Raw genomic sequence first — 25,403 nt, forward strand, 5'->3', positions numbered from 1 at the left:
TGTTTCGTTTTGTTTTTTTTTTTTTAAAGATTTATTTATTTATTTATTTATTTATTTATTTATTTATTTATTTATTTTGTATACAGTGTTCTGCCTGCATGTACGCCTGCAGGCCAGAAGAGGACACTAGATTTCATTACAGATGGTTGTGAGCCACCATGTGGTTGCTGGGGATTGAACTCAGGACCTCTGGAAGAGTAGTCAGTGTTCTTAACCTCTGAGCCATCTCTCCAGCCCCCTTTGTTTCATTCAGACAGATGGTGAGAATGATAATTTATTTCAATCAAAACACCTCCAGAATAGACCAGTATAATATATCCAATGGTATTATGAATTGTCATCTGTGTGAAAAATGATTCCTATTGAGATGCATGTTTATAAATTCAGGTAACAGCTTAAAAATTGAGCATGTATCTATACTTAAGTGTTCAGACATACAGGCAGGGAAAACACCCACACACATAACATTATTTAAAAAAAAAAAAAAAAAAAAAAAACCTAAATTGGGGCTGGAGAGATGGCTCAGCGTTTAAGAGCACTGGCTGTTCTTCCAGAGGACCTAGGTCCATTCCCAGCACCCACGTGGCAGCTCACAACTGTTTGTAACTCCAGTACCAGGGGATCTGGTACCTTCACACTAAAGCACATAAATAAAGCTAAATTTTTTTTTTTTTAATTAAAGGAGTCCTTTCAAAGGCTGGGCACCACTGTCCAACTAAGTTTGAGTTTCTAGCAGGCAAAGTAGTTCACACCACTTTGCAGATTGAAGCAGGATTGCTACGAGTAATTCGAGATCAGCCGGGTCTACAGAGCGAGTTCCAGGACAGCCAAGGCTACACAGAAAAACAAACAAACAAACCTATCTCTAAAAACCAAAAACCAACCAACCAACCAACCCCTGAGTCTTCAAAATCTGCCTCACTGACCTGGGCCCTAATAATGGACTGACTCTGGAGTCTCCTCAACGCCCATCACGCCAATCTCGTCGCTCCTAAAGCCATCTAGGAATTTCTACCTAGCATTAGACTTTTCTTCCCCGGTTCTGAACCACCAGGGTACTGTGGAAGCGTCCGTTTTCTGCGTTCCCCCATTTATGGATAAAACAAGGAAGAAAAACCGAATCTGGGAAACCTCGCGAGAGCGTGAGGGGCACATCCCGGAACCCAGAGTCCAGTAGCTACAGACATCCCGCAAAGCGAAGCCGTTGCCTCTGCTTCCTGTCACGCCCAGGCGAGTGCTGAGGCCGAAGCATCCCTCACACACAACCTATAGGGCTTTCCCGCACAGCAGGCTGTGCAACCGCCACGCTTCAGTCCTTAAGTCGCGGAACAGCAACAGTGTGCTGCGACCGCGACGGAACCTTAAGACCCGGAGGGTCGATTGCCAGGGAACAAGTTTCTCGGATGCGCAATGACGCCGCAACTGGGGCGTGGTGGGCGGAGCCTCGAGAGACTAGCGTCCGACTGCGCCAATCAGAGGGCAGCAGCGGAGCCGCAGCCCAATGGCGGTGCCCTGTAGGCACGCTGGAGGCGGGCCAGGTGCGTAAGACTTTTCGAGAAGACCCGCATAGAGCACGTTGTTCTCGGCCTCTCCCTGAGCTAGGCCAGCCATGGCGGCGGTGAAGACCCTAAATCCCAAAGCCGAGGTGGCCCGGGCGCAAGCAGCGCTGGCGGTGAACATCAGCGCGGCACGGGGCCTGCAGGATGTGCTGAGGACCAACTTGGGGCCCAAGGGCACCATGAAGATGTAAGGCCGGGAGGGCGGGAGGAGAGCGGGCCTGGCGGGGCCGGTGACCGCAGAGCCGAGCCGCCGCCTGCAGGCCTTCGCCCTGGCGCTTTCTACAATGTCTGTGCGGCCTCCCATCCAGACAGCCCAGTTCGCGCCTTTCGGGACTGCCAGTCGCACCCACTTCCTTGGGAGGAAGAGGGGTGGTGTGTGCACCCTTCCTCTCCCCAGCCCCGTGGTCCCGAGCTTAATAGGATGTAGGAGCAAGGTCCACATTTCATGGGGTTTAGTTTCGCGTCCGTACCGTTGGCGAATTAATGAAGTTGGCTGGGACACAGTGCTTTATTTTACTTTGCTCTTAGCCCTGTGCCTTCCCCCCCCCCCCCCCCGTATTGTACCTGCTTCCCCCAAAGGGCCTGCTTGCACGTCATGTAGTCTGCTGTCTCCTTTGTGGGACTTGTCGCTGTGTATTTATTTGGGCTCTGACTGGCCTCAAACTCCCAGAGATTCACTTGTCTCAAAAAAATTAAAAAAAAATTTTAAAAAGGTGGGGGGAGAAATACACATCACCTCCCCTTGGCTTCTTTATGGAATTCTTAGTTGGGCTTCCATTGAAAAAAGTCACATTTTGCTCATCGGTTTTTTTGCCCTTTTGACAGGCTTGTTTCTGGTGCTGGAGACATCAAGCTTACTAAAGATGGTAATGTGCTGCTTCACGAAATGGTAAGAGGTTCCCATGGTAGGTTAAAAAAAAAAGATCTTAACCTCCTGTAGTGTTACCTTGTTCATTCTCGAGGTGGCTCATATCTTTCAAACAGAAATGTAGAAAATGGTATACTGGGTGAAGAACTTAGGGTCTCACACATGTATTTAGATCCCTGCTTTTGGGGGTTGGGGGCTACTTTTTTAGTCGGGACTAAAAGACTGTTTTAAAAAAAAAAAGGCCTGGTGGCAGTGGTGCACGATTTAATCCCAGCACCCAGACAGGAGAGTCTCTTGAGTTCAAGGACACCCTGGTCTACAGCTATTTCCAGGACAGGCAGGGCTGCATAGTGAGACCCTGTCTCAAAATCAGGGCAACTGTGAAAGAACAACCAAAATAAATCCTCATCTTTCCATTTCTACTACAGGAGAAGTGAAAATTTCCTTACTTTGATTTTTTTTTTGTTTAAGACAAGATCTCAATATAGCCCTGACTGGCCTCGAACTCACAGAGATAACCTGCTTCTGCCTCCTGAATACTGGGGCTAAAGCTGTATGTATGCCTTCACACCTGGACAGTTATATTTTACTATAGTTACTATTTTTGTCCCAAGGGTCAAGTGAAATTGGTCCAAGCACCTATTTGCTCAACAGAACTTTCAGGTCCAGCAGTTCAAATCCCAGAAAAAAAAAATGACTTGAAAATCCAACAAAATGTAGCTCAGCCAGACAGTTTAAATAGATGGCTTTAAAGGAGCCTGTCTTATATTTTACCCTAGGTAGTGTTTTAAGTCATTTAAGTAGTTCTTTTTCTACTTTCAGCAAATCCAACACCCAACGGCCTCTCTAATAGCAAAAGTAGCTACAGCCCAGGATGACATCACTGGCGACGGCACCACGTCCAATGTCCTTATCATCGGGGAGCTGCTGAAGCAGGCCGACCTCTACATTTCTGAGGTACACATGATTCTTGTTTCTGGGGTATGTTGTCTGTGGGATCTTGGTGAAAATTGATGGGATACTACCTGAGAGCACACCATAGAACGTAAGGTCAGGCTGCTTAAGTCTGGGAGCCTGTATTTGTCTTGATCTCTGTCCAACATGAATGAAGAAAAAGTCAACTGTATATTGTTGTAGAATATTATTTTAAGGTGTGTTACTTTTGTTTATGTTGCATTTGTTTAACTCTGAAGCTGTGTTCCTGTGCCTGTCTAAAACACCTGATGGTCTAATAAAGAACTGAACGTCCATTAGCAAGGCAGGAAGGAGAAAGGATAGTCAGGGTTGGCAGGCAGAGAGAAGATATAGAAGGAGAAATTTGGGAGGAGAAAAGAAAGAAGTAGCCAGAGGAGGGCACAAGGGGCCAGCCACCCAGTTACTCAGCAAGCCACGGTAAGAAATAATGAAGGATATACAGAGATAGAGAAAGGTAAAGGCCCACAGGCAAAAGCTAGACGGGATAATTTAAAGTAAAGCTGGCTAGCAACAAGCCAAGCTAAGGCCGGACATTTATAATTAAGAATAAGCCTCGTGTGTGGTTTAATTTGGGAGTTGCCCCCCAAAAGAGCAAAAACAACCAACAACAATATATAAATGATTACATATTTATATTTAATGGGCTAGCCTCAAACTCACAGAGCTCTGGTTACTTTTGCCCCACATCTGGCCTAGACTCTGGTTTTGTTTTTTGTTTTTTGTTTTTTAAATAATATTTCAAAATAATGTGACTTAGTTGAAATTACCTGCAGACAAGAAAGACATTTACTGGCAGCAGGACTTTAGGAGCCAGTTTGGGGTTTGGTATTCTGGTTTGCACAGTGAACACCCAAGTGTACTATATCTGTGGTTCCCTTGGCCTTGACTCTGTGCTAGAGTAAAGTCTGTTCTTTTCCTCTGCATTGAAAGGAGTACTGTGTCCTTTTAGATGTATTCAGAAAAGCAGCACACCATGCTGCCTTAAGTATGAATGGCCCAGTGTCCCTTCAGATGTTGCTGAGCTCAGTGGATTGTCGTGTATCTAATGGAAGATTCCAGTGTTGGCAGCGGGTTTGTAACTGTTTCCATTCTAGGGTCTTCACCCCAGGATAATAACTGAAGGTTTTGAAGCTGCGAAGGAAAAGGCACTCCAGTTTTTGGAACAAGTCAAAGTGAGCAGAGAGATGGACAGAGAAACCCTGATCGATGTGGCCAGAACATCTCTGCGAACTAAAGTTCATGCTGAACTTGCAGATGTCTTAACAGAGGTGTGTGAGTAACGTGGCTGTGCATGAGGTGCAGTGCACAGAGATCTCCAGAAATACCTGTTCTTGATGTTGCACACATAGGGTCTTCACAACAATGCTGTGCAGAGTAAGGGGTTCGGGGTTTCCCTCAGCAGTAGTCAACTAATCTGTCTTCAAAGTGGGAAGATTGAATTGTTACCAGGCCAGGTTTGGGAAGAATAATTGAAACTTTAACAGAAGGATTACTAAGTAGAGACTTAGTTTTTAGAAATAGGTGTCCTCCCTCCCCCCCCCCCCCCCACATTTATGGGAACTGGTAGTTTGTCCTGGTCTAATCAGGAAATCTCTTAACACTCAAAGTTGTCTGTTAGTTCTCAGTAAACTGTTATAAGATGCTGTTGTGCTTGTTTGGGGATAGAGTGAATTTGAAATAGATTCTCTCTAATCTTAACCCCAGTCCATACTGTGCCCAATGAGTTACGTGTGTTTGCAATACAATAATAGTGTCGGTAATCCTTCAGACAATTGCAAGTTGAGGTTTTAGGGACATAAATTGCTTCAACCTTTACGCTTGTCTAAAGATCAGCTAAAGTGTGTCATCCTCTACAAATTGGATTTATTTAATGGTTATCTCATAGGCTGTAGTGGACTCCATTTTGGCCATTAAGAAAAAAGATGAACCCATTGACCTCTTCATGGTTGAGATCATGGAGATGAAACATAAATCTGAAACTGATACAAGGTAGGTGACAATGCTTTGAACTACTTTCTACCGTGAAGCTATTCCCCAGCCCTGAGACAATTTCATATTGGATAAGTTACTGGGTATGATATTTATTTGAAGTAGCATGCACTGTTGAAATGAGGGAGTACTGCTCTGTGTTTGTGGTCAGTGTGATTCTGAAGTGTTAGTATCAGTAAGCATTTATTGATAGGCTTGAGTACAGTGCATAATGGAAAGACTGCTGGTAATTCAACTGTTCAAAGATTCTAGCTTGAAAATGTTTCCTTAAGAGAAACATTAAAGTGACGGCAGTCTTTCCTAAGGTAGAAGGTTGTTTTTGTTTGTGTGGCTTGTCTTGTATCCTAGAGCATTGCTTTTTCCTGTCTGGCCTTAAGTTTAACTACAAAGTTTGCAGACTGTTGTAGAAATTCGTGGACTTGTGTGAAAATTATCACTGTAGCAGTTAATTGTTCTTATTAGTGTGTGTCCCTCTCCTGTCTGGTATCTATAAATAGGAATGGTATGAATTTTCCTGTTTTGTAGTTTAATCAGAGGGCTTGTTTTGGATCATGGAGCACGGCATCCTGACATGAAGAAGAGAGTAGAAAATGCCTACATCCTCACCTGCAACGTGTCCTTAGAATACGAGAAAACGTGAGTGTACAGCATAACCCTTGAGGGTAGGGGGGGCCCTGGCATTTTCCCCACTGTAGGGACAGGAGGCAAACGTGGGGACTTGGGTTATATGCAGCTCAGTGGTGCAGCCCTGGGCCAGGATGTGTCCAGCCTAATGCAGTTTCCTCGGTCCCCTTAGAACTAAGGGAAGATGGAAATCTCCCCTTTTCTGTGGCCTTTTTTCCTTGTAGAGAAGTGAATTCTGGGTTTTTCTACAAGAGTGCAGAAGAGAGAGAGAAACTAGTGAAGGCTGAAAGAAAATTCATTGAAGACAGAGTTAAAAAGATAGTAGAGCTGAAAAGGAAAGTCTGTGGTGATTCCGATAAAGGATTTGTCGTCATTAACCAGAAGGTGAGAATTTGAAATTTTGAGTGAGTTTGTTGGTTTGTAAGGTGAAAGCTATTGAAACTGTTTTGTTTTTGTTCAGGGGATTGACCCCTTTTCCTTAGATGCTCTTGCAAAAGAAGGCATCGTGGCCCTGCGCAGGGCCAAGAGGAGAAACATGGAGAGGTAAGGGGAGCCAGTTCCAGCAAGGGACTTAGATTATTTCTTTTGCACTTGTATGCGTTTTTGCATTTTATTAGCATGTATCAATTGAACAAGATCATTGACTTCATTATGATACAAGCAAATGATGTGTTTTGATTGTTTTCACACACATTCCCCCGTTACTGTAGTTCCCTTCCATCCCTATTACTGGTTGCTCCTCTTTCCAAATACCCTATTTTTGTTTGCCTTCAAAAAAAATGGGGGGGGGGGCTAGATAACATATTTTTTGCTTGCTTGCTTTTTTGGGGGTGGGGAGTCATGAGTTCCAGGTCAGCCTGGTCTACAAAGCAAGTTCAGTCACAGCCAGGACTGTTACACAGAGAAACCCTGTCTTGAGGGGAAAAAAAAACACTTTCATCATGTCATTCTGACATGGCTTACTATATTTTCAAATGCTGTACTTCACTGTTACAGGCTGACACTTGCTTGTGGTGGAGTAGCTCTGAATTCCTTTGATGATCTGAATCCTGACTGTTTGGGCTATGCAGGTCTTGTCTATGAGTATACGTTGGTAAGTGTTATCTTCTTTTTTTGGTTTTTTGAGACAGGGTTTCTCTGTGTAGCTTTGCGCCTTTCCTGGAGCTCACTTGGTAGCCCAGGCTGGCCTCGAACTCACAGAGATCCACCTGCCTCTGCCTCCCGAATGCTGGGATTAAAGGCATGCGCCACCACTGCCTGGCTGTTTTTACTTTTTATATGTATTAGGGATTTTGCTGTTTTAAGACAAGGTTTTACTGTGTATCCTTGGGTGTCCTGGAAGTCACAGAGACCTGTCTGCTTCTGCCTTTTAAGTGCTGGGATTAAAGGTATGCAGCACCATGCCCAAGGGTAAGCTGTTCTGACAATGATTTCTTTTCTCCCAGGGTGAAGAGAAGTTCACCTTCATTGAGAAATGTAACAATCCTCGTTCTGTCACATTACTGATTAAAGGACCAAATAAGCACACACTGACTCAAATCAAGGATGCAATAAGAGATGGCCTGAGGGCTGTCAAAAATGCCATCGATGATGGTAAGAACCACACTGGCTTTGAGTTGTGTTCGTGGTGCTAGTCTAAAAGGCATGGCTGAATACTGTGTTCTTTAGTCAGTAATTTACACAGCCAGACACCATGCAAAAGTAAAGTCTTCCTTTGCAATGATCGGTATGCTGTGTTTTATGGTATATCATCTTGAAAAGTGAGTACAAAGAAGTGATTCAAACTGGTGGCTCTTGAGCTACCACTTACAAGTTATGGTTAGGTCGGACATTCTCCTGTAGGTTGTGGTTGCTCATGTTGTGGCTCCAGAGGTAGGGCTGGGCTGGGGTGCTGCCTGTTGGTACTGCACCTACCTAGCTATTTGAGACCCACATTTCCATCTCTAGCACTACAAAAGCAGGTAAACTGCATATAACTAGTCAATCACAGCGTGAATTTGTAAGAAGTTAGATGCTTCCTATGCATGTTTCCCTTTTGGTACATTCTACACCTTTATTTTGTGTTTCCGGTTTTTGTCTCTCTAACTTAGCATTTCTCCTTCCCTTGTCCACCAGGCTGTGTTGTCCCGGGCGCAGGGGCAGTAGAAGTGGCGATGGCAGAGGCTCTGATTAAATACAAGCCCAGCGTGAAGGGCAGGGCGCAGCTTGGAGTACAGGCATTTGCAGACGCCTTGCTCATTATCCCCAAGGTTTGGAGGTTTACTGACATCTTCGTTTTCTTTGCTGACGCCTTTGGGCTACAGTCTATTGTAAATGTTAGTTTCCTAAACTGTGTCAGGCTAGGTGGAGTGACTCCTGCCTTTAATCCTAGCACTTGTGAGGCCAAGGCAGGCAGATCTTGGCCAACTGATTTACATGCCATTTCAGGCAAGCCAGCCCTGTTTGTAGCAAGATAGTCTTCCTCACCTCTGGGTGGGGAGAGTTTAGAAGAACGCCACCTACCACATCCTGGGATAGGCAAGCTATGAATCTCGGCAGCTTCACAGAGGAGAATGGAGAACAGAAAGGGGAGGCCAGCATGGAGGTCCTCACAAAGGGAGGACTAGTGGCCACCTAGCGGGGAGGGAGGCTGAGTGGACAGGTGCCAGCTGCGTGGCACCAGCCCAGTGAGCCATTGCCTATTTGGGTTGTTCAAGGGTAAGCTTGCTTTTTTTGTTTGTTTGAGTAGAACTCATGGACATGTGAGTCCCTGTTAGGTGCTCGGGAAGGTGAGGGTTTATGAGCAGTGCTTTGTTTAGATGGGTTTGGGGTCTATTAGAAGTCGGTCAACAACACCTGCCTGATCTCGGGGAGAGAACATGAATAATGTTCTATCTCATTCAGTGCATGCCAACCACCACCCCATTTACGTACTTGGTGGGGCGCAAGAAGGGGGTGTGCTATAGCACGTATATGGAGGTCAGAAGACTGCTTTCGGGGAATTTCTTTTTTATTAGAAATGCTGTTGGCTTATTGTAGGCTTAACATTCACTTATCCTTTGTTCACTAGGTTCTTGCCCAGAACTCTGGTTTTGACCTTCAGGAAACATTAGTTAAAGTTCAAGCTGAGCATTCGGAATCGGGCCAGCTTGTAGGTGTGGACTTGAACACAGGTGAGAATGGGCCTTATCTGTGGGGTGGAACTGGATGGAGCAAAGCTGGGGAAAGTGGCAGCGACTGAGGGTCTTGGTGTACTGCTCTGGTTTGGTACCAGTGCTGTCCTCGTGAGTTGATGTGACAGGTACTGGACTAACTAGATGGCAGATTCAGACTTAGAGTGGGGACTGTAATTGGTGGAGTAAAGCTAGTGGCATGGCTGTACCCGCTTGTAGCCCTGTAACACAGATGTACACATCTAAAGCAGACGGCCTGTTGTCCATACCGTCACTAACTTATAGAAGAGACTGAGACTGAGGAGAGTCCAAAGGCCATTCATGTAATGTGGGTCAGCAGGAATGTGCCCAGAACAGGGGTGTCCAAACCTTTGCTAAGCAATGAATACTTTATGGCTAAATCACTGCTAAAAAGAGATCAGCCACACATCAAAGCCAGTTTGAGGAGGAGCAGTGATTGGAGGACTCAATGGTTACTAGTGGATGAGTAGTCAGTGATAAGCAGTACCTTTGGTTTATATTTGAAAGATCCTGAGATTAACATGATGCTGTCTGTAACCCTGGAACTGAGGTAGTGGGAACGAAGCCTGGAAGTGGTCTTTGGCTGCATAGCAAAATCTTGTGTAAAAAAAAAAAAAATGTCTAAATTGTTCCTAGTTTTGAATTGGCAGGGTTTGTTCATAAAATAGACTGGTTTCTTGAAAAATGCATTTCATGGAGGCTGGAGAGAGCTGGCTCAGTGGTTAAGTGCACTGACTCCTCTATCAGAGGACCCGGGTTCAATTCCCAGCACCCACATGGCAGCTCACAACTGCCTGTAACTCTTAATTCCAGGGGATCTGACACTCCCGAAGAGATACACATGAAAGCAAAACACCAATGCATATAAAATAAAAATCATTTTTTAAAAATTTAACAAGCAAAGGGCATCTGATACTACATGATTTCAAGGTGTGGTCCTTTGCAGGTGAGCCGATGGTGGCAGCGGAGATGGGTGTGTGGGATAACTACTGTGTGAAGAAGCAGCTGCTGCACTCCTGGTGAGTCTGAAACGGGAGCTGGCCCTTGGGTCATTGTTGAGTTGGACAGGTTGAACGTGTCTGAGCTGTCTTTTTTTCCCTTTCAGTACTGTCATTGCCACCAACATTCTCCTGGTTGATGAGATCATGAGAGCTGGAATGTCTTCTCTGAAAGGTTGAAGAAGTCTGCCTTGTAACTGAATCTGTAATACTACAGAATGATGTGGGGAAAATGGTCAGTTTTGTCCAAGATTCTAGTGATTTGGAAAGGAATTTTCTTTCCCCTTTGAAGAAAATGAACAGGACATTTGGCACCTACTCAAATTACAGTACTGTAAAAAAAAATTTTTTTTTGCATTGAGTGTATGCATACGCTCATAAAGTGGACCCTTTTTAACCCACTGAACAAGATGTTTTTGAGACAATGACACAAAATTACATATTAAGATAAATGTGTTGTCTACCTTGTTCCTTAAATGTTCTTTGAAAAATTTTAATGGTTTTCTTTTAAACAAGGCATGGTGGTGTATGCCTGTAAGCCTAGCACTTTGGAGGAAGTTCTGCTCCAACTCGGGCTACAGGAGACCCCCAGCTCAGAAGAATCATTTTCTTTTCCTTATTGGATGTATTTTAAATTAGCCAACTAACCCCGTTAAACGTGTAAGATTCTTGCCAGTGTGAAACACATCTGTGTAATTTATGGTTTTCATAGTATCTAATAAATACTTAAAGGTACTGGATCGTTCACGCTTTAAATAACTGTTAAACATGGTTTTCCTGAGAAAAGCTAATTGGAGGTTTTCACATGGAGGCTGGGGCAGGAGGATCACAGTTCTGAAGCCTCCCACCAGCATGAGAACACAGGCAGAAACAGTCCCAAGTATAACAGCCAAAAGAAGATGGCTGAAGAATAAGGATTTGGGTGAAATATATCATTTTTAGGCTATTTCCAAACCTTGAAACTTTACGCTTTTGCTTCATGCCTGTCTCGAGCTTTGTCATATTTTCTCACTGAAATACTCTTGGTTTATATGTATTGTTTTGTTTGTTCATTTTGGTTTTTCGAGACAAGGCTTCTCTGTGTAGTTTTGGTGCCTGTCCTGGATCTCACTCTGTAGCCAAGGCTGGCCCTGCCTCCCCAGTGCTGAGACTAAAGGCATTTCCTATGTGTTTGATATACATGCAATCTTCCCAAGTGGAGTGTTGGGGGGGGGGGGCTCTCAGTGTTCTACAGAGAGTGAAATAAAAGGTTGGAACCTGTGGTCCTGTGTTACAGGGTGTAACTGAATAAAGGGTGGCATCTGAATAGATAGCTGTTTACAAGTGCTTACTTAACTTCCTGCAGAGAGATCAGTTCTCAGCAGCCACACTAGGCTGCTCCTAACCAGCCGCAGCTTCACCACTGGGTACACACGCACTCCTTAACATCACGTACACAAAAAATTTCAGAATTGATAAATCCAGTCCGAGTGTGAACAAGACGGGGTGTCAGCCAGTTTCAGTTCATTCATGGGCGGTCCCTACACGCGGCTCCCGAGGAACGCCACCTGGATCGCCCAACAGCCCTGCCATTGGTCAAAAAAAAAGGGGGCTTAGCATAAAGCAAGTGCGCAGGCGCCAGGAAGTCAACCAGGCCACCGGCTCGGAGCAGGCGCATGCGTGTTGAGTCCTGGCTCTTCAGCATGGGTTCCTCGCTCACTCTCTTGTCTCTGCTGTGGCTCCTGTCCAGTCCCGGGCTTCAGCTAGGTCAGTGTGCTGCGCCTGTTTCCCCCATCCCTGAGCACCCGAAAAGGGACTGCACCCAGCCTTTCAGATGCTGCCCCCTGCTCGGAGGGTTTTTTGCGGGATCGCGGGCTGCTTGCTGGGGCTGGCCACTGTGAAACTGCACTCGGGTTTTTAAAGCAGGGTCTCGGCTGGTACGCGGACCTGCCTGGGCCGCCGAGTGCCGAGTACAGCATGCTGGTTTTCCTGTTCTCCGTATCCCACTTCCCCATCTTCAGCTGGTGCACTCATGTGTGATACAAAGCTTTTATTTGTAGAAAGTCAGCTTTGAAAGCTCAAGATCATGAAGTCATACACAAAACTCCGATGTCACCCCTTACAACTAGGAGTACTCTGTGTAAATGCACCATTTTTTTTCCTTTTTAAAGATTTATGTATTTGTTTTATATATATAGTGTTCTGCCTGCATGCCAGAAGAGGGCACCAGATCAAATTATAGATGGTTTTGAGCCACCATGTATGTAGTTGCTGAGAATTGAACTCAGGACATGTGGAAGAGCATTCAGAGCCCTTAACCTCTGAGCCATCTCTCCAGCCCTCCACCCTCCATATTTTTTTTTTTTTTTTTTTGATTTTTGAGACAGGGTTTCTCTGTGTAGCTTTGCGCCTTTCCTGGAACTCACTCGGTAGCCCAGGCTGGCCTTGAACTCACAGAGATCCGCCTGGCTCTGCCTCCCAAGTGCTGGGATTAAAGGCGTGCGCCACCGCCGCCCGGCTGATATTTTTAAAATTTTAGTTTTTCTATATTGTAATGTTGGATATTTAATTCCTCTTTAATTTAGGATTTCCCTACTTCCTCATTTCCCCTCTTGGAATTATGCTTGAAATGGATAGAATTGTGTCAGAATCAGAAGAGAGCTAAATACAGTACCCTGGAAGGTTGGGTGTGCTCACTCATCCCCAACTCCTGAAAGGCAAAAGTAAGCAGATCTCTGTGAGTCCCAAGCCAGCTTAGTCTACACAGTGAGTTTCAGGCCCGCGCAGGGTGAGACAGAAGTGGGGATGACCTTGTTGCCAAAAATTACAATAAGAAAAAGGTCTAATTTAAAGTGACGGGTTGAGGTGTAACTCAGGTTGAACACCATCTAGCGTGTGTGAGACCCTGCTTTCAATCCCCTGTGGCTGGCTGGTGCACACACACACACACACACACAGTTCTTAAACTGTGACGTGGTAGCATATGCCTGTAGTATTAGCATTTTCGAGGCTAAGGAGGGAGGGTCCCCTGAGTGAAGGAGCTGGAGAACAATTTTTTTTTCTGTTTTTTTTTTTTTTTTTTAAATCAGAAAAACCCCTAACATACACAGGCACACAAATTGTGGGGGCTGGTTCAGTTGCTTAGCATGAAACCTGGGTCCATTCCCAACATCTTATAAACTGGGCAAAGTGGTACACACTTGTTACCCTAACACTCAGAAGTTGAGGCAGGGGAGTAAGGAGTTCAGCGTCATGCTCAGATACGGAGTTCTAGGCTAGCCTGGGTTACATGAGACCCTGTCTCAAAAAGAAAGAAGAAAACAAGTAAGTGTTCAACAGGACAAAGGGAGAGGTAAAGAAACAGCAAGAACAGAGTGTGAGTGAAGCCAGGCAGATCTCTGTGAGTTCAAGGCCAGCCTGGTCTACATAATGAGTTCCAGGACAGCCAGGGCTATGTAATGAGAGACCTTGTCTTCAAAGGAGTTTTTTTTTTTTTTTTTGGGGGGGGGGAGGTTGAGTGGAGGGGGTGAGTGAAAATGTAAATATATTTGAGGTTACAGTTTTTAAATTTACCTAGCTGAGGCAAAAGAGTTATGTAAATAATAAAGTATGGTCTGGAGACGTGACTCAGCAGTTAAGAGCACTTGCTATTCTTGTAGAGGACTCAGGCTTGGTTGCCAGCACCCACATGGCACCTTGGAACTAATCAGTTCCAGAGGTTCCAGTGCCCTCTTCTTGCCTCTATGGTACTAGGCACACACACAGCACACTTATAAACATTGCAGATAAACACTCATAAAAATAAAAATATTTTTAAAAGGCTGGGAGTGAAGCCAGGCATGGTGGAAGCTGGGCGGTGGTGGCGCACATCTTTAACCCAGCCCTTGGGAGGCAGAGGCAGGCAGATCTCTGTGAGTTGGAGGCCAGCCTGGTCTACAGAGTGAGTTCCAGGACAGGCACCAAAGCTACACAGAGAAATCCTGTCCCGAAAAACAAAACAAGGGGCTGGAGAGCAGGCTCAGCGGTTAAGAGCAATGGCTGCTCTTCCAGAGGACCTGAGTTCAATTCCCAATGACCACATGGTGGTTCGCCACCCTCTATAATGAGATCTGGTGCCCTCTTCTGACATGCAGGCAGAACATTGTATATATAACAAATAAATAAAATTAAAAAAAAAATCTGGGTGTGTTGGTGCACACCTGAGTCTAAGCACTCAGGAAGCAGGAGCAAGTGGAAGTCCATGAGTTTGAGGTGAGCCCAGTCTACATAGTGAGTTCCAGGTGAGCCAGACCTGCATAGTGAGGCCGTCTCCATGACAACAATAAAAATTTTGAAAAGAAAAAATGAGGTAAGTGAAATCTCATCTCCGTATATTTGCATGCATTACTCCTACCTGTCCTGTTCTGCAGGAAGTACCCAGGCTCCCACCATGGTACAGCTGCCGGGTGGGCGATTTTTGATGGGGACAGATGCTCCAGATGGCAGAGATGGTGAAGGGCCTGCCCGGGAAGTGACGGTAAAACCCTTTGCCATTGATGTATTTCCGGTCACCAATAAAGATTTCAGGTATTTCAAGGGTTTTGGGGGATGGGTGGATGGGTAAGGTTTCTTTCTAATCTTTTCTAATTCTAATCTTCATTCCCAATATTCCTATCTCAAAAAAATAAATAAACCTTGATACAAGAGACAATTGTAAGATGTTAAATAGAGGCCAGGCAGTGAGGGCACACGCTTTTAATCCTAGCACTCGGGAGGCAGAGCCAGGCAGATCTCTGAGTTCAAGGACAGCCTGGGCTACAGAGTGAGTTCCAGGACAGCCAGAGCTATACAACACAGTGAAACCCTGTCTCCAAAAACCAATAAAGAAAGAAAAGATGTTAAATAGACAAGTATCTTATAAACCACAAAAGATATTATCACAGTTTTTATTTTTTAAATTCTATATATGAGTGTTTTGCTTATCTGTTAGTATGTGCACCCACATTCATGTCTGGTGCCCCCAAAGGTGAGAAGAGGGTGTTGGATTCCTTGCAACTGGAGTTACAGAATGTTGTGAGTTGCCAGATGGGTGCTGGGAATCCAGCCTGGCTCCTCATTAAGAACAGCAAATGCAGCTGGGCATGGTGGTGCACACCTTTAATCCCAGCACTCAAGAGGCAGAGGCAGGCAGATCTCCGTGAGTTCGAGGCCAGCCTGGTCTACAGAGTGAGTTCCAGCATAGGCTCCAAAGCTATCCAGAGAAACTCTGTCTCAGATAGATAGATAGATAGATAGATAGATAGATAGATAGATAGATAGATAGATAGATAGATAAAATAAAAAGCTCATAAGACTAGAAGTCAAGGCTTGGTGTTGTACACCTTTAATCCCAACAGAGGCAGGAGGATTTCTGTGAGTTACGGTCTACATACCAAGTTCCAGGATAGCCAGGCAGGATTACATAGAAAGACCTAGAAGGTCTACATAGAAAGACATAGAAAGACTCAAAATAACAACAACAATAAAAGGGGCTGGAGAGGTGGCTCAGTGGTTAAGAGCACTGGCTACCCTTCCAGAGGACCTGGGTTCAATTCTCAGCACCCACATGGCAGCTCACAACTGTCTGCAACTCCAGTCCCAGGGGATCTGACACCAATGCACATAAAATAAATAAGTTAAACAAGTTTTTAAAACAACAACAACAACAATAGACCACAGGTGTGAGAGATGGCTCAGCAGTTAGGAGTGTTCCAGAGCCAAGTTCCCAGCACCCAGATCAGGAAGCTTGTAACTCCCTGTAACTTCAGCTCCAGGGACTCTCAAGCCCTCTGCTGGCCGTCATAGGCACTGCATATATATGGTGCATACACTGCCATTCCACATACATATAAATGATGAGATAAAATATTTTTTTAACTTAAAAAAAAAAAAAAAAAGCTCACAGAACTAAGCCAGGCATGGTGGCACATGCCCTAATCCCAGCACTGGGGTTGGATGGGGGGAGGCAGGGAGACCTCTGTGAGCTCAAGGCTAGCTTACTCTACATAATGAGATTTAGTCCAGCCAGCAATACAAAATGAGACCCTGTCTAAAAAAATGAAACTCACAGAACTAGAGTTGGTTGTGGTATTATACCGCTGTAATCACAGCACTCAGTAGGCTAAGGCAAGAGGATTGAGAGGAGCTTGGACTCTATAAGGAAATCCTGGGGTTTTTGTTATATTTGTTGTTGTTGTTGCTGTTCTCGTTTTTTTTTTGTTTGTTTGTTTTTGTTTGTTTAGCTTTATTTATTTATTTATTTATTTATTTATTTATTTAATTACACTCATGATATTAATTACATTTGTGGTACTCATTGATTACATTCCCAGTATTCATTCAATAATTATATTTATGATATTCATTAATTACATTAATTGTATTGATTTATTACATTCATGATATTATGTCCGGATACTACTGTCCATTTGTGGGGCTTTTCCATCACACAAAACAGAGATTCTGTACTTAGGAAATCATTGCTCTATATTCCTTTCTTCTCTGTCTTGAGATAACGTCTAATCTTTCTGTCTCTATAAATTTGTATATTCTATATATTTCATATAATACAATTCTATAGTATTTGTCCTCTTTTTTTGAATTTAAAACATTTTATGTACAACTGCAGGAGAAATAATACACAGATAGCTTGAACATAAAAACAGCTTATAATTCAAAAGTCCAGGGTTATTTTAAACAGTAAAATAGGAAATCCTGTTTTTAAATGAACACACATATAGAACTTCCAGAAGGGATGGCCCACATTTAAAATCCAAGCATTCTTGAGGCCAAGAGACAAGAAGATAGAGAATTCAAGGCGATCCTGGTCAGCCTGATACTCTTAGCTTTAAAAAAAAAAAAAAGAAAAGAAAAAAAGAGGAAGAAAGAAAAAAGAAAAAAAAGAAGGTAGGTGTGATGACACATACTTTTAACTCTAGCACTGGGAAGGTAGAGGCAGGAGGATGTCTGTGAGTTGGAGGCCAGCTTGGTCTACACAGCAAGTTCCAGGTCAGAAAGACTATACAGCAGTGGTTCTCAACCTGTGGGTTGTGACCCCTTGGTGTTGAGTGACCCTTTCACAGGGGTCACCTAAGACCATTGGAAAACACAAATACTTACACTACAGTTCATAACAGCAAAAACTTCATAACAACAGTTGTGAAGTAGCATGAAGATAATTCATGGTTGGGGGGGCCCCCATAGCATGAGCAACTGTATTAAAGGGTCGCAGCATCAGGAAGGTTGAGAACCACTGTTCTACAGTGAGTCCCTTTCGGAACAAAACAAAACAAAAAACCCCACAGAACTATATACTCAAAAGAGGGATTTCTACTAACGCATATTCTAGTTTTACAGAAAGTCTGGTCAGGTGTGTTAGACACGAAGAATATTCTTGGTGTTGCACAAACACACAAATCGAAGGTAGCGTGGCAGGGTAATTTTTTTTGTAAAAAGGGCGCACAAGCCCCAAACCAGACTGGCAAGCACTTGACGAAGAGGGTTTTTTATGTCTTACGTTCATCATGGCTGCATCTCATCCACTTGTAGGAGCCGGACTTCACACCCTGATTCAGGAGTTGAGTCCTTGAAGGCACAATTATTTTAATGGGAAAATAAAAGAAAAGAAAAAAAAAAAACAGACTACTTTCGATACAAAGAAGAAAAAAAACTTTCTCACAGGTGTCAGGTTAATTTCTTGAAGCTTGTGAAAACTCTCGAAGGAGGAGGACACAAGGCTCCCTGGGGCAGAGGATGGGGAGGACCGTAGGGATGGGCATGGAATCCTAGCCACTGAGCCAAGGGATCTCTCTCTTCCCAGGGAATTTGTCCGGGAGAAGAAATACCGGACTGAGGCTGAGGCCTTTGGGTGGAGCTTCGTCTTTGAGGATTTTGTCTCCCCGGAGCTTAGAGATCAAGGAAATCAGATGCCGGTGAGAGAGCCTGGTCTCGGGGTAGGGAGGTGGGAGGCTCAGGGGATGAAGGTGGGGGGAACAGGGAAGGAGGGTGGAGGTGGGACCTGGGCAGAGTCGTCTGAGGGAGAGGGGAGGGGTCACCCGGGTGCCGTTGTGGAGGATCAGACTTGGGGGCCCAGTGGAAGCCAGAGAGTATACCCACAGCTCAGTTAACCAGAGCAGCCAAAGTGGTAACAGCCAAGCCTGCTGATGAATGCCTGGAGGCCCAGTTACTTGGGAGGCTGAGGCAGGATAGCAAGGGCAAGGGCAGCCTGAGCAGTTTACCGAGACCCTATCTAAAAATGGAATTGTTAAAAGGGGGGCTAGATGTAGCTCAGTGGCAGAGGGCTGTCTATCAGCATGTGCAGAGCCATGGGTCCAGTCCCCAGGACTCAGGGGGAAAAGACAGGGTGAAGGTCAGAAGAAGGAAAAGCTATCCCCCTACTTTGGCTTTGGGGTTTTTTTTTTTTTGGGGGGGGGAGGTGTTTTTTGGTTTTTGTTTGTTTGTTTTTGAGACAAGGTTTCACTATGTAGACCCTAGAGCTCATGATGTAGACCAGGTTGACCTTGAACTTACGGAGATCCTCCTACCTCTGCCTCCTACGTGCTGAGAGTACAGGCTGTACTGGGTTTATGCAGTACTGGTGACCGAACCCAGGGCTTCCTTCATGCATGCTAGGCAAGCGCTCTGCCAACTGAGCTACATGCCCCACCCCAGAATGTCATTTTAAAAAGATTCCATCCATCGCCAGGTGTTGTGGAGTATACATTCGATTCCGGACTCAAGAGTCTCTTGAGTTTGTAGCCAGCCTGGTCTGCATAGTGAGTGCCAGTTCTGGGCCATCTAAGTCTACATTGTGAAATCTGGCTCACAACCAAACAAAGGATTCCATCCACAGCCCATGGTCTGCGTTCCCCTTCCAATAGCAAGTCAAGAAGGGTCCTTGGCTGGGTCAGATTGTCTTGCCTTCATGCGGTTTCTCTCTTTGCAGTCTGTTCTCTGGTGGCTACCAGTGCAAAAGGCGTTTTGGAGGCAGGTGAGTGTTGGTTCCTTTGCCTCATTTTCTACTACTGCTGGGTTTCATCCTGGAAATTTGTTTTCCCTAAATCCCTAGTTCCTAAAAACACCAGTCATACTGAAGTCATTTATCTGTTTTGTTTTTGAGACAGGGTCTCACTGTGTAGCCTTGGCTGACCTGGAACAGGCTATGTAGATCAGGCTGGCCTCGAACTCAGAGATCTGCCTGCCTCTTCCCGAGTGCTGGGAGTAAAGGCGTGTGTCACAACACCTGGCTGGGAATGCTGTTTTAAGGAGTGGCTAGGGCATTTCACGAATAACCCTGTTCCTTTTGCTCTAATTCTTTTCCATGGTTCCTACTGCACTCTTTACTGAAGAATCCTTTTGTCTCCCTCCTCCCTCATGGCATCTCACTCTGTAGCCCAGGGTCCTCCTTCCTCAACCTTCTGAGTACTGGAATGACAGGTGTGTGCAACCACGGTTCCCGTTGTCTCTTCTATGTTCCTCACTCACCGAGCCATCTTTCCCGACTTCCTTCCTCTACCTAGTGGTAAAGGCTGAACTGAGTCACCCCAAGCCAAGCCTTTTTCAGCCTTTCCCTGGATCCCAGATCTCACTTCCCTCTGGCTGTCAGCCCGCAGGTCCCGGCTCTGGCATCCGAGAGAAACTGGAACTTCCGGTGGTGCACGTGAGCTGGAACGATGCTGGCGCTTACTGCGCATGGCGGGGAAAGCGGTTGCCCACCGAAGAAGAGTGGGAGTTTGCGGCCAGAGGGGGCTTGAAGGGTATGTGTGTAAGCATTGCAGCTAGGATGGGAAGGGATCCTGGCAGGCAAAGTCACCGTCAGCATAGCCGCCTGCAGCCCTGCTCCAGCGAAAGGTTTTCCCAATGTAACAACTCGGCTCCAGCAGGGGAGGGTTTCCCCAGCCAGCTTTGCTCCGGTCCCCTAGGATGTAACAACTCGGTTTCGCTAGGGTTTCCCCAGCGAGAATGTTTCTGCTCCAGCTCTGGCGAAAGATGTTACTGCTTAGCTCTGCTCTGCTCCATTCCTGCAAAAGGTCTCACCCAAACCTCGTTCAAGAGATTTATTAGGAGTGAGGAATCCAGGACGGCGGCTGCCTCTGCCAAGGTGGAAAAAGGCAGCGGCACACTGAGTAGGCACTGAGCTTATATGGTGCTTCTTAGGGGCGGGATTTTTCCAGCATGGGAATTGGTCGGGTTTCAATCCCTGAGCTTGGACAAGCTCAGACATTGGCTGGATTTTGTGCTCAGGGATTGGCTGGTTTCATGCGCAGGGTGGTTTTCCTACTCAGGGATTGGTTGTTTTTTATACTGAGTTGATCAGGGATAGAGTGTGTTTTTTTGGCTCTGGGTTCAGGGCCAAAGTGTGTTTCTTTCACTGGCTCTGGGTTCAGGGCCAGGGTGTGTTTAGTAGGGTAACTATAATGTGGATGACAAGGCCATTCTCTTACTCATCTTCCTGCCCTTCCCTGCACTGGGGCTTGAACGGGTTGGGAGGGTCCGAGTCATCTACAGTAGTGATTTTTAACATAGGCAAGGGGCCAATTACTGTTCTGTGGTTTCATCTCTGATCCAGTGTAGACCAGTCACTCACTTACAACACGACATAAAAAGAGTAACAGATGTTTGTGAGCTGCCAGATGTGTGTACTGGGAACTGAACTGACATTCTCTGGAAAAGCAGCAAGATGCATATCTGCTCAGCCATCTTGAAGCCCTAAAAAATGTTATTAGAAAGCTGGGCATGGCGGCACACACCTTAAATCCCAAAACTTGGGAGGCAGAAGCAGGAAAATCTCTGTGAGTTTAAGGTCTGGCCCAGGTCAACAACCAGAGCTACATAGTGGGATCCTCCTTAAAAAAAGTATACAGGGAGAGTTGCTGCATGGTGGTGGCACACGCCTGTAATCCCAGCACTTGGAAGACAGACCCACATTAAGCGCTTCTATACTCTTCATGAACACAAGGTTATGTCAATAGTCAGTTTTTTATTTTATTTTATTTTATTATTTTATTTTATTTTATTTTATTTTATTTTATTTTATTTTATTTTATTGTTTTTGGGGACAGGGTTTCTCTATGTAAACAGCCCTGGCTATACTGGAACTTGCTTTGTGGACCAGACCAGCCTCAAATTCACAGAGATCTGCCTACCTCTGCCTCCCAGTGCTGGGATTTTAGGCGTGCTCCACCACCGCCCGGCCAATAGTCAGTTTTCAGTTCTGGCGAATGAGGCTGCTTCCTGCCTGTTCATCATGGCACTTTTAAGTCCAGCGAACGAGGCCCTTGTGCCTTCCATCCGTGCCTGTGTGTCCCTCCGCCACACTCAGAGTGACAGACAGGGCCGTGGTCCAGGGTGTAATGTAAGTCTGTCTGTTGCTTCCCAGGTTGGGGGAGGACTATGATGGGATGAAAGGAAGTGATGTCAGTCACCCTTTCTCACCATCTCCTGCCTCCCTGCTGGGTTTTTTCACTTTCTTACTTCTCACCCAGTTCTTTCTTTTTTGTCTCTTTGTCGTCCTGCAGGCCAGGTTTATCCATGGGGGAACCAGTTCGAGCCAAACCGCACCAACCTGTGGCAGGTAAGACAACCCCCACCCACCCCCTCCTCCTTCTCCAAGCCTTGATCAAGTCCTGTAGAGGTACTGTTTCAGTCCCGGTGGGACTCGGTGCTGTATCGAACACTGGAAGGCCATGGACAAGGATGACAGTGCCTACCAGGGCCTGGGGAGACAGGTTGTCCTCCCAGGACAAATCACAAGCTTCAACATCTTCCTGAGCAGCTGACTCAAAAATGGAACACAGGGCAATGGGAGCACTCACCTTTAATCCCAGCACTCAGGAGGCAGAGGCAGGCCGATCGCTGAGTTCGAGGCCAGCCTGGTCTACAGAGCGAGTTCCAGGACATGGATGCTGAGAACGGAACTCAGATTCTCTTGGGTCCTTTGCAAGCACAGTGGCACAGTGCATGCCATTTAAAAAAATATTTACTTATTTTTATGTGCATTTGTGTTTTATCTGCATGTATGTCTGTGTGAGGGTGTCAGATCCCCTGGAACTGGAGTTAGAGACAGTTGTGAACTGCCATATGGGTGCTGGGAATTGAACCCAGGTCCTCTGGAAGAGCAGCCAGTGCTCTTAACTACTGAACTATCGGGGCTGGAGAGATGGCTCAGAGGTTAAGAGCACCAAGTGCTTTTCCAGAGGTCCTGAGTTCAATTCCCAGCACCCACATGGTGACTCACAACCATCTGTAATGAGATCTGGCACCCTCTTCTGTATAGATAATAAATAAATAAATAATTCTAAAAAAAAGAAAAAAAGAAAAAAGAAAAAAAAAAACTACTGAACTATCTCTCCCGCCCTCAGTACATGCTCTTAACTGTAGAGCCATCTCTCCAGGCATTCCACAGTATTTTTGGAGACAGGACTTCTCAGTGGGAGACGGGGCTCACCATTTCAGCTAGACTGCCTAGCCAACCAGTCCCCAGGATCTGCCTGTCTCTGCCTCCCCCAGAACCAGAGTTACAGATGCATGCCACTATAGCCAGCTTAATGGGTTCTCAGGATATGAGCTCAGGTTCTCTCTGAACCCTAGATTTGACGAAAATAATGAAATTGAACCAATCGCATCAATAAATATAGATGGTGTATTTAAGTAAAAGCAGTAGATATGGGAAAGTATGGGTTCCAATGCCTCTATCCCGGGCAAGGGATGTAGAACATAGATGGGTGGAGACAGCGCTCTTTCCAAAGCACCCTGTAAGGAAAGCTGAGGTCACTGTCCTTCCCCCATGGAGCAGCAGAGTGGAGTGACCCTGTTTTCCTCTGGGTGGACAGGAGCACTCCCTTGGGACAGGCTGATAAATCTTTCACTGTCATCGTTCTCGTCAGGGAAAGTTCCCCAAGGGTGACGAAGCCGAAGATGGTTTTCATGGACTGTCACCAGTGAATGCTTTCCCCCCACAGAACAACTATGGTAAGACCTCCTGTGGTACAGTGTCTGACAAGGTGGCGGAGTAAACCTCTCACTGCCTGTCCAGGACATTTGGTGGGTGGGAGAGAGTCCCCTACTTTCCCATCTAATGACCTGCTGCTATGCATTAGGACTATATGACCTCATGGGCAATGCGTGGGAGTGGACGGCATCCACCTACCAATCTGCTGGCCAGGACATGCGTGTCCTCCGGGGGGCATCATGGATCGACACAGCAGACGGCTCGGCCAATCACCGGGCTCGGGTCACCACCAGGTAAGGGTCTCAGGTCAGGGACCACAAGCCTCTGTAGCCCTGGCCGAGGGTGTAGATGCCGGGCTTCTGCACCCCAGCCGCCCCCCCCCCTTTTTTTTTTCCCACTCCAGTCCCTTCCTGGTCCATCTCTTTCGGTATCTAGTTCACACTCCTCACCCTTCTTGTGTAGCCTGCCTCCACTGAACGTTGTAAGTGAAGCACCGCTGACCGTGGGAAGTAAACATGGGTCCCCGAGACAGCCCGGGGACCCCTTCCTGAGACTCAGCAGCGGTAAGGGAACTGTCCGGCAACCTCGTGCTCTCACACGGAGCAGGCAGAGGGAAGGAGATGGAACTGCACATCAGTGGGTCACAGCCAGGAGACTTGAGTTATGATGCTCCTCAAGCTGCTGGATGCACACACACACACACGCACACACACACACACACACACACACACACACACACACACACACTGCTTAAAGCCATTTTGTCAGGGAGGTGCTGGGACTGTTCCTCGTGTAGTGATCCACGGTGGCTCCCCATCAGAGAATTCCTGTCTTCGGGACTTCTGCTTCACTCACCGTAGATTTGATTTGTCCGGCCTCAGCCATGACTCCTCAAGCTTTGTTGTAGCTGAGAGCTTTACATCCTCATCCCTAGGCAGCAGGCAGAGAGACAGACTGGGCCTGGTGTGGGCTTCTGAAACCTCTAAGCCAACCCCTAGCAACACACTTCCTCCAAGAAGGCCACACCCACTCCAACATGGCCACACCTCCCAATCCTTCTCAAATAGTTCCACTCCCTGGTGACCAAGCATTCAAATATATGAGCCTATAGGGGCCACTCTCATTCAAACTACCGCACCAACTCTCTTCTCAGCAGACCCCATGCAAACAGCATGCACATTCTCTCCCTGCTCTACTACAGGATGGGCAACACTCCAGACTCCGCCTCAGACAACCTGGGCTTCCGCTGCGCTTCCCGCACAGGCCGACGGAAGGAGGATCTGTGAGCCTCCAGGCAGGGATGGAGAAAGCCCCCACTGAGTACTGTGTCTCCCTGACCATGTTCCAGAGGCATCTGGATACCGAGCTCTTCATCAGCCTGCGGGTGGCTTCTCTTTGAGCCGCTTCCCTCTGGCAGACGCCTCTAAGGGCAGAACAGTCAACCCAAGAGGTGACTATCATAGCCTGGAAGAGGAAGGCCAGGATGATCATGACCATGGCTGGGAGCTGGCTGGGTGTTTTCTCGGAAGTACATATTAGGGACAAAGGAACCAAACACTCTGACATCTGGAGTCATTCTGCAAAAGACAGCGATTGAAAAATCTCCCCCTTTCAGCCAGACGGTGGTGGTGCACTCCTTTAATTTCAGCGCTTGGGAGGCAGAGGCAGGCAGATCTCTGAGTTCGAGGCCAGCCTGATCTACAGTGTTAGTTCCAGGACAGCCAGGGCTATACAGAGATACCCTTGTCTGGGGGTGGGGGTAGGAGGAACCTCTTCCTTTTGCTTTCTTCCTCTTAATTCAGCTTTCACTTCTGGGAAATCCTGTAGAAGGAAAATGCTTCCTTTTGTGTTGGTGCCTAAAGCCCCTCTGAGGGAACCCCTAGCCTCCCTGTCCATCGTTTGAAACAGGGTATTCACCATGTGGCAAGGCTGGCTCAAACTCTCAGTCCTCTGACCTCAGCTTCCTGAGTGCTGGGATTATACACGGTGCCCAAGTATTAAAACAATCTGGGAGAGCAAATAATCTACCAGGTGACGCTGTGCATTGTGGGGGTAACAAGATCTGTGCTCCTCTAGGAAGACAAAGGTCAGAGACTTCTCCTCTGAGTGTTACTCATGAAGGGGCTTCTGTGTACCTCTACAAACATGTCCCTGGACAGACTGGAGCCCATGGTGTCGCTGGATCTCATAAGGTCAATAAACTCTGCATTTGTGTATATCATGAGGTCCACTCTTTTTAAATTGTTGTTTGAGACAGGGTCTCATGTAGTT

General features: G+C 46.2%; 3 protein-coding genes and 2 non-coding genes across 6 annotated transcripts in view; 4 read left to right on the forward strand and 1 right to left on the reverse strand.

Moving 5' to 3' along the window:
- The window catches only part of Psph (phosphoserine phosphatase), a 26,602-nt gene extending 25,291 nt beyond the window's left edge, over positions 1–1,311 (reverse strand). Inside the window, exon 1 of the mRNA XM_006971365.4 lies at positions 927–1,311. The gene's annotated coding sequence lies outside the window, so the exon portion shown is untranslated. The remainder of the gene's footprint in view (positions 1–926) is intronic.
- Positions 1,272–10,921, forward strand: Cct6a (chaperonin containing TCP1 subunit 6A). The gene is made up of 14 exons (XM_076560087.1): positions 1,272–1,746; positions 2,385–2,448; positions 3,250–3,384; positions 4,497–4,670; positions 5,288–5,391; positions 5,917–6,027; positions 6,240–6,399; positions 6,476–6,558; positions 7,012–7,108; positions 7,461–7,608; positions 8,131–8,264; positions 9,065–9,167; positions 10,135–10,207; positions 10,294–10,921. Exons 1-14 carry the CDS (start codon positions 1,610–1,612, stop codon positions 10,364–10,366), a joined length of 1,596 nt encoding a protein of 531 aa, XP_076416202.1. The 5' UTR covers positions 1,272–1,609; the 3' UTR covers positions 10,367–10,921.
- LOC121825570 (small nucleolar RNA SNORA22) lies at positions 4,238–4,376 on the forward strand. Its single transcript, XR_006067894.2, has one exon. It is a non-coding gene; the product is annotated as a small nucleolar RNA SNORA22 (small nucleolar RNA).
- Positions 7,658–7,787, forward strand: LOC121825568 (small nucleolar RNA SNORA15). The gene has a single exon (XR_006067892.1). It is a non-coding gene; the product is annotated as a small nucleolar RNA SNORA15 (small nucleolar RNA).
- An 887-nt stretch (positions 10,922–11,808) lies between the features above and the next one.
- Positions 11,809–25,348, forward strand: Sumf2 (sulfatase modifying factor 2). Of its 2 annotated transcripts, XM_076560089.1 has the most exons (10): positions 11,809–11,932; positions 14,575–14,731; positions 18,003–18,114; positions 19,128–19,172; positions 19,788–19,938; positions 21,700–21,755; positions 23,068–23,152; positions 23,281–23,425; positions 23,595–23,695; positions 24,334–24,587. In XM_076560089.1, exons 1-10 carry the CDS (start codon positions 11,842–11,844, stop codon positions 24,450–24,452), a joined length of 1,062 nt encoding a protein of 353 aa, XP_076416204.1. In that variant the 5' UTR covers positions 11,809–11,841; the 3' UTR covers positions 24,453–24,587. The 2 variants fall into 2 exon arrangements, with proteins under 2 accessions (XP_076416204.1, XP_006971425.2); XM_006971363.4 differs by lacking the exon at positions 23,595–23,695 and having other exon boundaries at positions 24,334–25,348.
- The last annotated feature ends 55 nt before the right edge of the window (positions 25,349–25,403 follow it).

Source organism: Peromyscus maniculatus, chromosome 23 (genome assembly GCF_049852395.1).
Source record: "Peromyscus maniculatus bairdii isolate BWxNUB_F1_BW_parent chromosome 23, HU_Pman_BW_mat_3.1, whole genome shotgun sequence".
Classification (NCBI taxonomy): Eukaryota; Metazoa; Chordata; class Mammalia; order Rodentia; family Cricetidae; genus Peromyscus; species Peromyscus maniculatus.

Bases quoted from the DNA above. Each gene is read 5' to 3' on its own strand.
- Cct6a (XM_076560087.1), top strand. From the start codon at position 1,610: ATGGCGGCGGTGAAGACCCTAAATCCCAAAGCCGAGGTGGCCCGGGCG. The intron at 3,385-4,496 runs GTACACATGATT...TTTCCATTCTAG, and splicing joins CCGACCTCTACATTTCTGAG to GGTCTTCACCCCAGGATAAT. The intron at 6,028-6,239 runs GTGAGTGTACAG...TTTTCCTTGTAG, and splicing joins TCCTTAGAATACGAGAAAAC to AGAAGTGAATTCTGGGTTTT.
- Sumf2 (XM_076560089.1), top strand. From the start codon at position 11,842: ATGCGTGTTGAGTCCTGGCTCTTCAGCATGGGTTCCTCGCTCACTCTC. The intron at 21,756-23,067 runs GTAAGACAACCC...CGTTCTCGTCAG, and splicing joins ACCGCACCAACCTGTGGCAG to GGAAAGTTCCCCAAGGGTGA. The intron at 23,426-23,594 runs GTAAGGGTCTCA...CTTCTTGTGTAG, and splicing joins CGGGCTCGGGTCACCACCAG to CCTGCCTCCACTGAACGTTG.